The sequence below is a fragment of the Schistocerca gregaria genome, chromosome X, assembly GCF_023897955.1.
Source record: "Schistocerca gregaria isolate iqSchGreg1 chromosome X, iqSchGreg1.2, whole genome shotgun sequence".
NCBI classification, from domain to species: Eukaryota; Metazoa; Arthropoda; class Insecta; order Orthoptera; family Acrididae; genus Schistocerca; species Schistocerca gregaria.
In genome coordinates, this window is record NC_064931.1 from 659,704,218 (window position 1) to 659,720,937 (window position 16,720).

General features: G+C 38.0%; 1 protein-coding gene across 2 annotated transcripts in view; it reads right to left on the minus strand.

The window, feature by feature from the left end:
* LOC126299198 (uncharacterized) overlaps positions 1-16,476 on the minus strand; it is a 256,140-nt gene extending 239,664 nt beyond the window's left edge. The window contains exon 1 of one of the 2 annotated variants that reach the window (XM_049990979.1): positions 16,260-16,476. In XM_049990979.1, coding sequence (XP_049846936.1) covers positions 16,260-16,343 — 84 coding nt within the window. In that variant the 5' untranslated portion in view covers positions 16,344-16,476. The remainder of the gene's footprint in view (positions 1-16,259) is intronic. The other variant, XM_049990980.1, reaches the window with a different exon arrangement.
* Between the last annotated feature and the right edge of the window lie 244 nt (positions 16,477-16,720).

A 16,720-nucleotide genomic window follows, 5' to 3' on the forward strand; every position in this document is an offset into this window, starting at 1 on the left:
GGAAAGGAAAAGGAAACCAAATTCCTACCATATCAAGAAGCAAATTACAGTCCTATCAAATTGTACATGATGGTTATTCTTCTTTGTTTTGGTTACTGCCACTATTAGATGTGGTTGATTGCAAGCATATAAGCACGGTTTATAAAAACCCAAGCTGAAACTAAATCATTTAACACTTTTTGAGGTCAGTACTTACATTACATGGTAACAAAGAACTTTTTAAGGTTAGTATTTATGAGACTAAAGGTTAACCTCTCCCTGCAATAAACAAATCCAATATAATATGAAGATGTGAAATCCTTACTACACTGCAGTTATTACTAAAAATTATCGCTACACGATCTGGGAGATCATTCTTGCCTTTCCCATGGCATACAAATCATACAAAATTTAGTATATTGTGAAGCGTAGCCCACATGTATTGTATCTTAACAAGTATTCTGTTCCCAAATCTACATCTACATCTATACTCAGCAAGACACCCGACGGTGTGTGGCGGAGGGTACCCTGAGTACCTCTATCGGTTCTCCCTACTATTCCAGTCTCTTATTGTTTGTGGAAAGAAGGATTGTCAGTATGGTTCTGTGTGGGCTCTAATCTCTCTAATTTTATCCTCATGGTCTCTTCGCGAGATATACGTAGGAGAGAGCAATATACTACTTGACTCTTTGGTGAAGGTATGTTCTCGAAACTTTAACAAAAGCCCGTATCGAGCTACTGAATGTCTCTCCTGCCGAGTCTTCCACTGGAGTTTATCTATCATCTCCGTAACGCTTTCGCGATTACTAAATGATCCTGTAATGAAACGCCAAGTGTTAAACACAAATCTTATTTTATCTTAACAATAGAAAGATATGTTGAGTTCAAAATCACTTCGATTAATCTAGCTTATAGTACACTATTCCAAAAGATCTAGTCTCACCCATAACTAACAGAGCTTTCCTGATAACTATGTGTAACACCATTTTTGTATTCTACTATGGTCTAGTCCCCTGAGGCACTTATAGCCACCTTGGAGTAATTATTGTTAGCTTATTGCTTTCCACTCAGTTATGACCAGGTTCCCAGTGCAACACACCTTAGATTTCTTCCTTGAGATGTCTCGACACCACCATCAACATTAGGACTTAGCAAATCTGTGATATATGTTTGAATCAATTACTGAATTGTGCTAATCAGGCCAATATAAATCAGATACTTTTATCCTATGTAACTTTTCAGTTTTGTAACGTATGAAGCAGACTTGTAAAATACTTGCTTAAACCTCTTGAGACATGAATGCTGATTCTTGTTTTTGTTGTGAACTGCAACTATAGCTTTGTGACTTAATAGAGGCCAGAGAATTATGGTCACAAATGGTGGGTGTCCAGTAGAATTACTGTGCTCTAATACGTTAGAACGATGCATGCTCATAGACCACCAATTTCATGCACACTGCCCTCCACATACAACTTGCATAAGAGATGTCACTGAAGTGGGCCCTAAAATCGTGGAAGGGTAAGAGTGACATACAACTCTGATTTTCCACTCAAAAAACTGAAATGTTTACACCCTTGAGAGACAAATCTTTGGCATAAGGGTCATCCAAACAATCTCAGAGATGATAAAATGTGGGCCAATTTTTGAAGTTTTATTAGTGTCCCTAAGGATAGGTTCAACCCTTGTAGAGTGGAATTGCTCTAATGGGAGTGTGTAACAGTTTTAACAAGGAAACATGAATCTAATTTTTAGTAATAAGTCACCACACTGAAATACTAGCGCAATTTGATTTCCAGCATTCACAACATGCAGAATATTTGAAAAGCATATTCACAATACAGAATAATGTTAAAGGCCAGAATTCGAGTTTTAATAAATGAGAAAGAGATTTCCTTGACCAACACTGTACACAATATTGAAACATTTACCTCAAGATACTATGTGCCAGTTTATTATTTCAAACAACTTCACCAGTGTGTTTTAATCCTTTAACTGCTGCAAATCAGGTTCTTAACAGCAATGTTGAGTGCTGGCTCAGTATCACCTAATCCAGCTACCTGTGTTAGGTGCTTTGCATTTGCACACTTTCCTGGCATGAAGTTATTTTTGTAGCTGCGGCAGCCATTGTTTTTTTGCTTGCTTGCAGCACTCAACATTGTCATTATCAGCCCCTTTAGAATTACTGCACGAGATGAGTAGCATTAAAATAAATAAAATGGAAGTACTTTTATAAATTACAGTGTGCAGCAATCAATCTTTTTTTTGGGAGGGGGGGGGGGGGGGGGGGGGAGCGCAAATTCAGATTTCGGCTAGTGCCTCGCCATTATCAATGCACTATTTTTTAGTCTCTAAGCATGTCAGTTCTCTGTTGTTCAGGTGTCAGTCGCAGTTCTTTTAATACTTCTAGTATTCAAAGTACACACAGAAGGATAGAACAGTGGATTACATCCAGACAGGATATATGCCTCTTTAGCTGTGGTATCAGTTGACTCTTACTTATGAATACCCACATGTCATGGTATCCACCAATGATAGCTCCTTACCCTGTCTTCGCATCCGGACAACAGTACCCTATTTGTTCCGGACAGTTATCCACGGGTGTATATGCTGGATGGTCTGCAGAGCACAGTGAGCAAGAGCATACCAGGAACTTCGAATCAGGATCATGTTTCATTTGATACACAGTTTTCACACAGAGTTCAGCATCAAATATAGTAAACTCACTCGGCAGATGGATTCTGAACACGTGGGCAGGAAAAATAATAGCACAGCCAGTATTGTTCCCTCTCTTTGGACCCCTTAGTATACAGTACATTACAATTGTGGTGCTCAGACAAAAAGATTACCAATTTGTTCTTAAAAATTATAGTCTGGAGTGGACAATTTGTTACACTCTGTCAAGTCTATAATTAGCCTTGACTTCAGTGACAACCAGGTAAGTGCTCCTTTGTACCACCTCTACCTGTACATGTTTATTGCAGGAACTTTGAGGATCTAACTTAATTCCTTGAGATGTGGCAGCCAAGTCAGTTTTCTATCAAATAAGAGACCCAGGAAGCACACCATGTGTTTAAAATGTAAAATTGTGTCCAACAGTCTCAGTTCATAGGATACAAAAAGAGAATGATCACTATTAAAATCAACACAGTTTTCTAAGCGGAGAAATTAGTTCCAGTCCTAGCAGACCATTCTTCGACTCTCTTAAGCATCAACTGAAAATGATGAGATAAAAATGTGTAACAGAAAGCCGGCTGCGGTGGTCTCGCGGTTCTAGGTGCGCAGTCTGGAACCGTGCGACTGCTACGGTCGCAGGTTTGAATCCTGCCTCGGGCATGGATGTGTGTGATGTCCTTAGGTTAGTTAGGTTTAAGTAGTTCTAAGTAGGTCTAAGTTGTAGGGGACTGATGACCACAGCTGTTGAGTCCCATAGTGCTCAGAGTCATTTTTTTTTTTTGTAACAGAAAATGGAGAAGTCATCTCCAAACAATGAGCAGTTCACAGGGCTCTTCTGTGAGGATAATATGCTATTGATCATAATTGCAAACAAAGTTACAATTAGAACACTTGCCTGAGAGATGCCACAAATCTGAGGGAACCTAAAGAGCATTTCCAACTGCATACCTGGAACTGAATTGGGAGGGAAGGACTGCATAAAAATCTGCCAACAACCACAAAATCCCCATTTGTGTGATTGACAGATGATATTGTGTGTCTATGTAAAGTTATATGCCTTTTCAGTGTTGAAAACAACTGACAGAAATTGCTGTTTTCGGAGGAATGCCTCCTGCATAGACACTTCCAGTAGTGTTGGCTTATCAAGAGTGAAGTATCATAATCTAAACCCACACTGGATGCAGCTTATGAAATTTCTATATTCTAGAGTCTGGACAAGGAAGAATTGTATAATCCACTTTATAAGATTAATACTACAGTAGCTGCTAGGGTGTGTGTGTGTGTGTGTGTGTGTGTGTGTGTGTGTGTGTGTGTGTGTGTGTGTGTGTGTGTGTGTGTGTGTGTGAGAATGGTAATCATTACTCCCCCCCCCCCCCCAAGGGTCACAGGATGTTGACCATTACTCCATATTTTATTAAAAAAGGCAATTAGGATTTCTTTTGATTCAGGTTTAAGGTGCCATAGCAGGCCATAAGATATAAAATCTGGCCTGGGAGTGGTCTTACGAGCTTCAGATATCACTGTGTCCTATTCCCACTTGAAGGGGAGATTATAGGAATCATTGTTGGAACTTAAATGAATCTGTCCCCTCTCCCTGACTTTGCAACACACCTAGAAACCTGTAACTAGACTTATGGACAATGTATCATAAAATTAGTGTGCCATGGTCTCTGCTATCCTCACAGGAGTGGGCTTCAAGACTCCATCATCCCTTATGACAACTAATTGACACTACATCCTTTTCCTAGATATCTTCCTTACCAACTCCCATACAACTGTGGCAAAAGTTTCACAGGTTATGGACTTCAGAAACTTGTGCCATAATTGCTCCTTGCTGTTCTTTGTTGACCATCAGACTTTGGTTCCCATTAGCTGAAAGGTTCTCTGCTCATAGACTGCACTTTAACTTCCTCAGCACTGCCTTCTTGTCCCTTATTGCACCACACTGATCATTCCATCAAGGAACAAATTGCCTTCTGTGATGGCCTGAGAGTTTTGGTGTAGATTCATCAGCAGCAGATTGGATCAGACTGGTAATGTGATCCACCCAATCTTTAAACAGTCCCTGTGCTTTAGTACACAGAGCTGTCGGTACAGCATCCAGTTTGCCTTGCAAAGCATCCATTTGGCTGGCTTTCCCCTCTGGCTCAGTTACCTGAAGTAGGGGCACTGGAGTGGATGCCACCTACCATTTCCTACTGATCAGTAACTGCAAGAGCAGGAGAGCAAACTGCCATGCCAATGTCTGGGAAAGAAGCTGTCACAATGCAAAATTTTGTCATTGTACCTGTATTCAGGACATATCTGGATTCATAGCTTAAGATATTTTTCAAGCACTTAACCCCTTGGACATGTGGAATTGCAGCCTCAGAACACAATTTGCACTGAAATCTCCTAAAAGGAGAAATCATGGGGGAAGCTGGTTGATGAGCAAAGAGAATGCCTTGCTATCCAGTGGCTGTTATGGAGGGAGATAAATGGAACACAGTGTGACCTGAAATGACACAAAATGTATGGTGACAGCAACTGCTTTTAGTGAAACAGGATGACAAGTGAGGAGTACAGTGTGTCAGTGGCTAACACTGCCACTGCTCCATTAGTCCTTATGCCATTTTGGTAATGTTTTCTACACAGGTGATAGCCTGGCAGCACAATTTCAGAATCCTCAACACATCTGCTGAGACACATACATGCATGGCCTAACCTTGTTAGGATCTTTACTTCATCCATTTGATATACGGATCCATTTAAATTCCACTGTAGTATGTTCACTGTGTGTGGGTTAGGTTTGCCAACCCTTTCTCTTTGCATCTCTGTGGGCAGGCAAATGTTATTGGAGGTGGACTAGGGACACTTAGTAGGTCCTTTAAAATGACCACTTCCATTTCCATTTCCATTTCCATTTCCATTTCCATTTCCATATCCTCAGCATCTGAGGGGTCTGCTAATTTTGTCACTGTTTCTTTAATTTCCATTGTATTGGATTTTGAATTTTCTTCAATGTAACTTCCACTTTTTGAGTAGAAACATGTGAAGGACCACAAGCAAGTGAACCAAACAGTGCTGATGACATTTTCTTTTGGGGATAATGGCAGCACAGTGTCAGTCATAGAAGCATATGAAGATGATTTGCTATCAGGGCAGGTTTATTGGAGCCTGTGATCTGGCAGGCACAGGAAACATGAGCAGGAGTTATTAGGGAAATTTACTGCTTGTGACTGTGGTGACACACTGACCTTAAGTGTGGGCTGTTTCATGACCAAGGCAAATGACAAATGATGGAGGCTGTATGTAGTAATTTCTATGCCATTGCCTAACTAATTTATTATTATTTCAAATCTGTACATGGGACACACTGTTCCAAACTAGATATTAGTTGGAGCAGTTAATACATACTGGCGGATACATGCTTTCTACACATGGTTCATGAGCCGCTTGGTCACAGTTTCCACAAGCAGAATGACCATTAGAGACAGCTGTTGTTGGATCAAATCATTGATACTTTAAATACTGCAATGGATTCGGAAAATATGGGCAAGCAGTTGAGTGAAAAACCACCCCTTACATGACTATCCAGACTTGGGAACTAAAAGTTAAAATTAATAGAGGTGTTCTTTCAACAGTTCCAGTCCCTCCTCTTCATCAATTTCTGCACATCTGTTAACACCTTTGTCTGCCATTCTGCAGTTCAACGACAATGGAATATTTGCCCAGGGTTGTCGATTTAAGAAGTTTTTGTACTTATCACGAAGTGGCAGTTTTGATCAGCTTTATATCATTGTGTAATCTCTTCACTGACTTCAAGCCCCTCTTAATGCCACCCAGACGTTTCTGTATGAAGAATGGGGACACATTAGCAAAGGTACCCTCTTCCCTTTTGACAATCATGGAAACATTTTGACACAGCCGTCTTAGAACTGTTCCTAAATTTTAGAGGAGCATGCTCAGAAGAAGTACCCCTCATGTGTTCCCTTACTGGGTTGGAGAAAAGTGTTCACCAGCAGTCCATCCCATTCACTAAGAGCAGTTTTTGAAGAATTAATAGGTTCCACAAGCATCCCACAGGCAGCTAGGGAACATACGTCCACCCAGACTGAGCCCCACTAGCCCGGGCAAGCCTTGTATGAATGAGGCACAATGAGAGTTCCACCTCATCAGCCATGCATCCCATTGGTATTCAGCATCCCTAAAGACTTTTTTCTTATTTTCTTTAATGTTTTACTTTTCTCACAGTCCAGACAGTCTAGTGAAGATCCCCACTCCCTGCGATACACAGCATTCCACCACTGCACTGCACAGTGGTTACTGAAATGTGACCAGGGCTTAGTATTACAGAGGACCTGTTGCACTTACTAGTCCCCAGCTTAGTAAAACTGAGTTCACCAAGCCCATATCCAGCAAATGAATGCATATATTTCTGTGACCTACCTAACCTTTCACAGTATGTTTTTGGAGCTCTTGCAGTTTTTCCTCCATAAATTGCTATCAAGACCAAAATGAAGGTTTATTCTGACACTAAGTTATTACCTCCATGTTTCTCTACATATGAGCTATTACACTAACAACTACAGAGGGACCTAAAAACTGCCTTTGTGACTAAGAATAAGATGATTCCATCAGTCTGGCACAATTTTAATAGCACACGACAAAATGAACACATCTTCCCTCTCACTTCAGCATCTCGGTGTTCCTTTCTTAACTGCCCATCCTTAATATTTCCTGTTCTGTAAACCAAAAATTATTAATTCTCAATAGCTAAACCTACATTTTTTCCATCACCCACCATGAGCTATTTGATGTGGTGGATATACAGTTTAACTGCCTCTTAGGGACAATATGGTTTACTTTGAGCTGTTCCAACTGCCCATAATGTATCATTCTGCTGGAGTTGCATCACTGTTGACACAGTAATAAATTTTCATGTTTCCTTTGAGTGAACTGTATTATGCATCCTGTGCTATAGCTTCATGCACAATTTGCTTGGCAGAAACTGAGCATCTAACCACAAGGACATACATAAAGTATCCGTAATATGTTGGTTAATGTGACTATGGTACAGTTACTGCCATCTTATTTACAGGATTATCAGTGGTTTGTGAACATCTTGTATATGGGAAATCTATTGTTGCCTTTATTTGAATTTTCTTTGACTACACGATTCTTGATTTTTAATTTTAATGTGTAACTTAGAGAACAAAAAACTATGGAGCTTTAAACTTTCCTGTTTGTTATCCATTTTCGATATGAAGACATTTAAGTGCACACACAAGCTCTGTCTGCCTGCCTTTCAAATCATCTTACAACCACCAATTAATTTTTCACACCTTTTTATTCATGGGGAACTTATTAATTTGTTTCTATTTTATTTAAATTTTAAATAATTTTTTAAATAAAATTAACAGTTTAATTTCATGGTTTTTATGCAGGCATCAATAATCAATATGTATTCTCAGTGTACTAAATGTTTGAACAGTAAAACACACAGTGGTAAACTTCATGAATTTCCTTCCATATCTGAAATATTTGCGTACTTTTTCTTTTGTCCCAACTGTACCCCTATGCATTAGCTTAACATTCTTAGTTTACTTTAATCCCTCCGAGTAAATTATAAGGAATCATCACAGTTCCTTCCTCTAGATTTTTCCCTTCTGTTGCACACCTTTTTACATTTTCTTTTGTCCCATGATTGAACTTCTCAATATTATTCAATTTCATTACAATCCTACACAAATCTTAAGCATTCAAGCCACACCACACCAGAACATGGAGAAAGTGACTTAATACCACTTCACATTTTTACACATAATCCATATATACTCAACAACATGCCAGAGGTTAACTACAATATTTGAGTTGCTGTTACAAAATCTTACAATTGTTCCAAATATTTTGTTCACATCCTGTAAGCCTTTTCTATCTCACACATTTATGTTAGAACTGGTTTACAAACATATCTCTCTCTCTCAGAACTTATGACAAGCATGTTACCAGCTGACAAACTGTCTTTTCCTACAATTTAGAACATAGTGCAGTTGTGACAGTGCTATTATCCCTATGTGCAATAACACATGATTGTTTTGTAATGGAGAAACCACAGGACAGAGTATGGGCTTCAATACCAGCTGTCTACACAGCATATGTTTCCACTGCAAATAGATCTCCACGACTAGTGTCACGTTTTTCTCCAAAAGTCTGGAATATAATTTCTGTTTTGCTTCTGCCTATAAACAGAATAAAATCCAAGCCGAACAGTCTAATTTTAGCACAGCACAAGTGAGTTTACTCCAAATTTATTTCATTTGGATGGCATAAAGTTTTAAAAGATACTGTCATTTGAAAATGGAGTTCACATGGTGCAGATCTGTTTGGTTCTATGGAGATTAATTTAACCACACTACAAGATCATTAGCCCCTCGTTCATGAACCAAGTCTATAGAGAATGATGTTGCTAATCAGAAGTGAAAGTCCCCATTAACGTGTTGTCATACTATATGGAAAATACTACAACAGATGTGTTCAAAACAGATAAAATGCCAAAAACCACAAGCAGTTTCAGCAAATGTATAAAGAGAGTCTCAAAATCAAGCAGCTGGGTAAGTCTGAGGCAAATTGGGGTCCCATTACAGCTTATCTGTAGCGAAATAGTGAAACACACCTCCATGTCTGACTACCTGTCAATGTGATATGTGTGGAACAAAAATGCAACAAACCATTCCCCCACTGGAGGGAATGATCTTACTGAGAACTAGTACTGAAACCTCAAGTTAAGTATGCTACCTAGCAGGCAATTTGAATACTGCTAATAAGGTTTATTGTAGAGAGATAATATAAGTTGCAGGCATTCCCTTTCTACCTCAAAAATGCACAAATCCATGACAGTAGCAGCTGGTATTGGTACCATATCAGTGCACAATGTGCTTTAGAAATCATTCTAATTAAAATGTTAATCCTTAGGAAAATCAGGCATAAAATACTGGTGGAGCTTGCATAAAAATATCCTTATAATCTCCCTTGCATATTTGACACCTTTATGTTGGTATCTTCCATACCTCACAAATAGTCATTCATTACATACACTACACATGAAATTAACAGTTAAGGGGATGTAATGATAATGGCACAAACTACCCTCCACCACAGCATAACATAGCTTGCAAGGCATAGATTGGATTAATGGGAGCAAATTGTTCAGACACTGGTCCCTCTACTCTGCACGTCTCATGCCAATAGTATTTCTCTGTAACATAGAAGAAACATGGTACAGAGTACAATAAAGGGTGTGCAGCATTCAACAATAATGGTGGTTAAAACAAGATTTCCTCACATATGTTCACATACCTCTGCTACAACAACAAATATGCAGCAATGGCATAGAACTTTAATAATCTTAGGAAACTGGCAACACTAATTTGTTGAAACAGTGCCTTCATTTGTTTTAACTTTGTCAAACAAAAATGACCAAGTCACAAGCCCACTATCCCCGTCTTCCATTCACCCCCTCCCACATAAAGAACATTCCCTTCTCTTGTGTAGGGTATTGCGAATTTCATGAGCAATAGTGTAGGGAAATTCTGTATGTTTTCTGTTGTCTCAATTTTGTGATGAAAGCATCCTTCGTGTGCAAATGGAGCAGCTCCAGAGCAATGTAACAATGGCATAGAACGGAAGTTGCATAACAGTATCTAAGTTTTAGCATTAAAATCAAACTACAAAGATTATTCTCATGATCAAGATACCTGTGTCCAGCTCTTGCAGATTCATAAATGTGAGAATGAAAGCTATTCACATATCTTCATTCCTGAAAGTAACTACTTCACATCAGTAGTGAATTATCTATTGCAAAAGTGTACAAGGTGACATCTCAAGAAGTTTATTTCACTAGAACCAAAGCATCTTCCATGCCTGAGACTGTTGTCAATAGAATGTTAAACCTTAACACTTAAGAGTCAGTCAGCTCATTAGCTGTGTCACTGTACTAGCAATGAAAGCAATCTAGTATCATAATTTGGTAACTCTTGGCTCTAAATTAGTAAACCGAATGTGATACTGTTCTAAAAGAGATGAAAATCAAACCAAATTGAGACTTTCTTGACAAACTAAATGGATTGAATGCAGCTTATACATTCCCGGCAAACTAGAGTTTCACTTCATGGAAACTTTTAAAAAAATGTTCTCAGGAAATAGTCTTTTCTTCCAAATTACCCATGCTGAAATAATTTTCTCGCCAGGAACCAAGAGCTTTTCATTGCACCAATAAAACAGCTGTAAATAAGCAGAATGAATAACGTGAGAAATCAAATCATAAAATGAAACAAAAAAGCTAATAAATAAATAAACAACCAACTACCAACTTTTACAGAAAATTTGTATTAACTGTTACAGACCATTGGTTAAAAAAAAATCTATACTTAAATAACAGCTTCTTCCCTTTTCCTTAATATCAAAATACATAAACCTAATAGATTTAGGACATAATTAGTACCATATTTAACTAAGAATGTTTCCCCACTTTCAGTCCTTATACAGGGCTTGACCTACTACCCTCCGATATATATTCTGCTGGAAGTACAGGGGGAGGGGCGGGAGGGGGAGGGGGAGGGGGAGGAGGAGGGGGAGGAGGAGGAGAGGAAAAGAATGTCCTTATGAGATTAAGCCTAATCATCTTAACTAGAGATGTCTCGACCAAGGTTTGGTTTGTTTTGGGGAAGGAGACCAGACAGCGAGGTCATCGGTCTCATTGGATTAGCGAAGGACTCTGAAGGAATTGGCCGTGCCCTTTGAAAGGAACCATCCCGGCATTTGCCTGGAGCAATTTAGGAAAATCACGGAAAACCTAAGTCAGGATGGCCGGACGCGGGATTGAACCGTCGCCCTCCCGAATGCGAGTCCAGTGTTTAACCACTGCGCCAGCTCGCTCGGTCTCGACCAAGGCAATCTTCACATTCCTCTGTCATGGAAGTGTTATTTGTTTGTTGCAACAAAATTCCATTTACAATTGAAACTAACATCTTTCAGTCCAATCTGGACTGCCACAGAGTTTTCTTTCATTACAGTTGGTCAATACAACTCTACTACAGATATATTTATTCTCTTAGATCTTTCACCTGCAAAAGCTTTTTCAAAGAAATTGCCAATCATACTGCAGCCATAGCATCCGCACATTGTTCTGTCATGATTTTCAACGAGTGCTCCTAAAATGCTTGTTATGCAACATTTCCCATTTTACTTCTTATTTTCTGCAGACAAAACCTAAAAATTTCAGTTGTGCTGACTGGTCCTGTTAAATTAGTAGTTTACAGTGTAAAACTGTGGATGGTATATTTTGTAAATCTTTATTTACAATTTTTTATGTCATTGAGGCAGTTGATAAGAAATTAAGCCTGTAGAAGTATATCCAGAGTGTCTACTTAAACAAGGGGGGAATACCCCGAGAATCCCAGTTGGAATGAAAATGTTGGCAAGAAGCTCCTGATAAATTAATGGAGAGTGAATAGGGTGGAGGGAGAGGCATACTACAATAACGACTTCTTTTCTCTCAGCTGAGCTATATACCAACTGGAAGAAGTAGTTTAACAACAGCATTTGAACTTTGATAGTTTACATCAAATAATATTTAATATATATTTCCAGTCATCAGATGGAGTACTTCACAGTTGGTATTTGCAACTTTACCAACATTTTTTGTTGCTTTCCATATAGCAAAATTTAATTTGCCACACAATCAACTTTTCTTGTATTTCAACTTCTGTATCTTGATAGTAGGTCTAGTACTAAACATTTGGTCATGGATATCTCTGTGAAAAGTAGACCATTAAACACTCAAATAGGTATGCTGAACAGCAGACAGATACCTAAAAAGTGTCACACAAACTTCTGAGCTTCTTGTTCTGTAATGGTCCTGCTTGTAATCCTGCCTATTTATATGTCTGCCTGCTGGTCAACACTCCTATTTGGTACGTACTAAGTGCTCTGTCCTTTTACGGCCATTTACATTTTATTCTGGATTTTCCACAATTTACAGAATCACTTAAATCCACCCCTGCTATCTAATTCATTAGCAAAATTGAACAGCTTTTACTGAACACTTATCCTTCTGTTTATTCATGTGAGCTGCATATGATTAATTTTTCTGGCTGTTTCCATAGTCAAGGACTAGTTTATGTGCGTAACAGTCCCAGACGACGGTTATATGACTTAATTTTTGGTTCTACTACTACTACTACTACTACTACTACTACTACTACTACTACTAGTAGTAGTAGTAGTAGTAGTAGTAGTAGTAGCAGAGAGAGACAGCAGCTTGCAAGACTTAAGGTGCTATGCTGTTAAATTTAGGTATGTCACTCGTCACATGTAGATGAGGGTTTACCTTTCTCACCCTATATGTAGATTTAAATTCATGTTCTTCAAGTTCAGGTTCAGTTTGTCTGTATTTCAAATGCTAATCGGTGGAACTTGCTCAGCTACTACACTTCCCCTCACCTTTCTTAAGTGATGAACACTCACTCCCTCATCCACCCACCCACGACAGATTAATCTTAAGTGACTCTTTTCTGACAATATTTTTTAAAATGTCCTTAATTCTGTCTTTAGTTCAGTTTCTTTTTAGATTTGTGGGTGTCTATTGTTTCTGGTATGCATCCAGCTCTCTCTCTCTCTCTCTCTCTCTCTCTCTCTCTCTCTCTCTCTCTCTCTCACACACACACACACACACACACACACACACACACAGTGAAGTCTACTATCTTATCTGGGAGATTTACATAATCATGTGAAAATTTTAATCTTGATGTTTTTAGAAGTATGAAACTGCAGGGCAATGTATCAGTCTACCACAGGAAATCACTCACTGTGTATAGTACTCAATGGGAAACTGTTTGCCTAAGTAGTCAACTCAATATTCTGATAGACAATACTTTACAAAAGATGAAATCTTTTGATTTGGAGCTTTGACACAAAAGTCTTATTATAAATACAAATGACATTACAAAATTACTAACTAGAAACAATTATCAATCATGTAAGAAATTGTGACTTTGTCTCTAATCATTTCTCGTATTTGCAGTTTTCTATCCAGAAATGTTTTATGTTTATTACATTACATTCAACTTTCATTTTATTGTGGTACCAGTGTCCTAAGTAATATTTTCAGAAAGATGTTCAGTTACAAATATGGCCCCTTTCCTCAGAAGTTGAGGCACAAGTTAAGAGCTCAATTCCTCATGAAATAACAGTTCATTGTAATGAGCAGCTTCCTACACTTTCACACCTTTGACTTCTTCATAAAGCTCTTGCAGTTAAGAGGAACATTCAACACTAGTCATCAACTTTAGCCAGTGATGTAATGATAATGGCTGCAGTCACATCACTTTTTCATGCATATATATTTACAGTTTTTTGTTAGTTGGGGAAGCCAAAAAATATGAAGGTGAGAGATCATCTGTAATTTTGACATAGATATATGTCAAGTTGGAATGTGACAGTTTAGTTGCAAGGGTAAGTGATGCCAATGAATGTGATACAGACTGATCTGTAGCCTAGCCCATTTGAAAAGATCTCCCAGAACATCATGTTTCAATTGCCACATTGTTTACAGCATTTGTTGCAGATTTCCTATGTCATCAGTGAAAGCTGACAACTCTTATAGAACATTCTCCTATACCTGGCTCCGGGAATGCAATTCATGTGATGCACTGAAGATCTGCTGCTCCATAAGGTGAAGCAAAAACTCATGTGAAGACCAGGAATATTGTGGTTTCAGCAGACGTATTTAACAGAAAAGTACATCAAATTAGATTTTAACATTTTTTCCTTTCTCCCTTATTTTGGTTTACATTATACTAATGACAGAAACGAGAGTTTATGTATATTTCACCCAAATATTCACTCTCAGTGGTTATTGCAAAGAATGCAGATGGCCAAGGCACACTCTTATGTATAATATAAAAGGTACCTCTTTTATATAATTCAAGACAGAATGAGAAAACTATGCAATGAAGACTTCCAGAGCTGGTGTTCACTTCAGTTAAAAGTTCTACAGTTGTTGTATAAAACTTTACACTTATATTTTATTTCCACAAGCAGCAGACACTTTGAGAGGTAGAATATGCATGTGGATTTATATATAATTATGTCTCCCACACATGGGGATGAAATGTCAGTGGTTAGTTTTAAATGTCAATCTTGGTCCTTCCATCTTAAAGTTTTCTCCAGCACACATTATAAGTTTGAATAACGAACATTCCAAACTTTCTCAGGATAATGCTGCTCAAAATTTTAATGTGACCCATATATATCTATGAACACAACTGTACAAAGTCATTTTTGTATTCCATGTGAAATGGAAACATTAACAGCATTCTTGAAGTCCATTTATGATCGGCTTATGACAAGTGTACTTCCAGATTAAATAAATGTGACATTATGTCATCATCAAGGTACTTTAGGAAAACTAATCACCTAAAATCTGCTAAGTTATTTTGTTAATAGATTTTACATATATGAACTGTTTGCTGCAACATGCAATAGCCCACGGTGATGGAAAAGTTAATAAAGTTTCTGAGTATATTAACTACGCATACAATCATTTTTGTGAATGACCACCACATAACCACTAAAAAAGTGAGTTAGTTTTGTGTACTGATAGAGCACACAACAGTTTACAGTCTCAGTAGTACAGCCAGCCAAACAACCATTTAACAAATGCATCAATATATCTGCCCAAAACTCTGGTTTTGGCAGATAACACACTAAAATTGGTGGAAACCACCATGTATTTATGGGCCTAACCTTTACAACACAGTGCATAGCGTGATAGAAACAGTGCAACCTAGAAGAAATTGGGAAGTATCTTTACAGCATGGACAAATTAAGATGAAATTCCTTGTCATTCGGTTGCAGAATTCTGAAAAAGTACAAACCTGATGCTTCAACACCGTGTTTAAGACTGTAGTTGCCGGCAGAAGTCTAAAATCTAATAACTTACTGCCTAGATAGTTGAACACACGAAATAACATCTTTAACAAATAAGTCAGGGAACAGTTTGTACAGGGCAGGAGATACCACCAAGTGAAAGATGAAGACTATCATCTGCATCTCACGGAAAAACACGCATCACAACAGAATAACTTTGAACTATAAAAGTATGAATGTACTTAAAATTATGTTTACGTGAACATTTCACTCACAATTACATTATTTACATCGGATTATCATTGATTGGCCCCTCAAAACAGATCTATTTCATGGAGTTTATCTATGCTGTAACAGATACAACAGTAACAACAACAGCTGTTCATTGCGTTCGTTATAAATGTTGAATATTTCCATAAGATTTACTTGCTACTTTATTTGCGAGTAAAAACAAGTTTTTCACATATTTCTTTTCCTGCAATGGTGTTCTCCGATCAAATTAAAACGCCAAACAGTTTTCTATGACTATACACCGGTGTTATGAAGAAAGATGCAACAGATGAACGAAGAGGAAGTGTACTGAAGTACTACCCGAGTGTCTATTATTTATCATTTTCATCCGTGTGTGTCCTAGATTCAAGATAATGCCAAATGTCAAAAGCATATTGCGGCATAATATCGTCAAGCTACTTCACCTGTACACGGGGATCCACTTCATCTGCACATTTATCTCCTTCTTTGTTGTTGGAAGAACTGTCACTTTGGCCTTTGCATGCCATGTTGATATGTTTACTAAAAGCCTACATCTATCTTTTTCGTTTACGCATCGTCTGCAGTGACTGCACCAACATATTGTCCAATAAAACCACGGCTCTGCGATATACACTACACTGGTGTACTGTACCCAAAGATATTACATTCTACTGCTTTCTGCTTGTATGGCACATAACTTTGTTGTGGTTTATTAAAATGCAGTAAAACTAAGCTCCGAAAGTGAAGAATGAATCGTTTATTGGGCTGGGTAAATAATAAAAGACATAAACAAACGTTTTTCGAACAACTGGAATAATTTCGTACTGCCAAGCAAACAATTCTAATGTTTTTACAAAGAAATCTTAGCTCAATTCTTATATTTAGATAACTGTCTGAACCACTC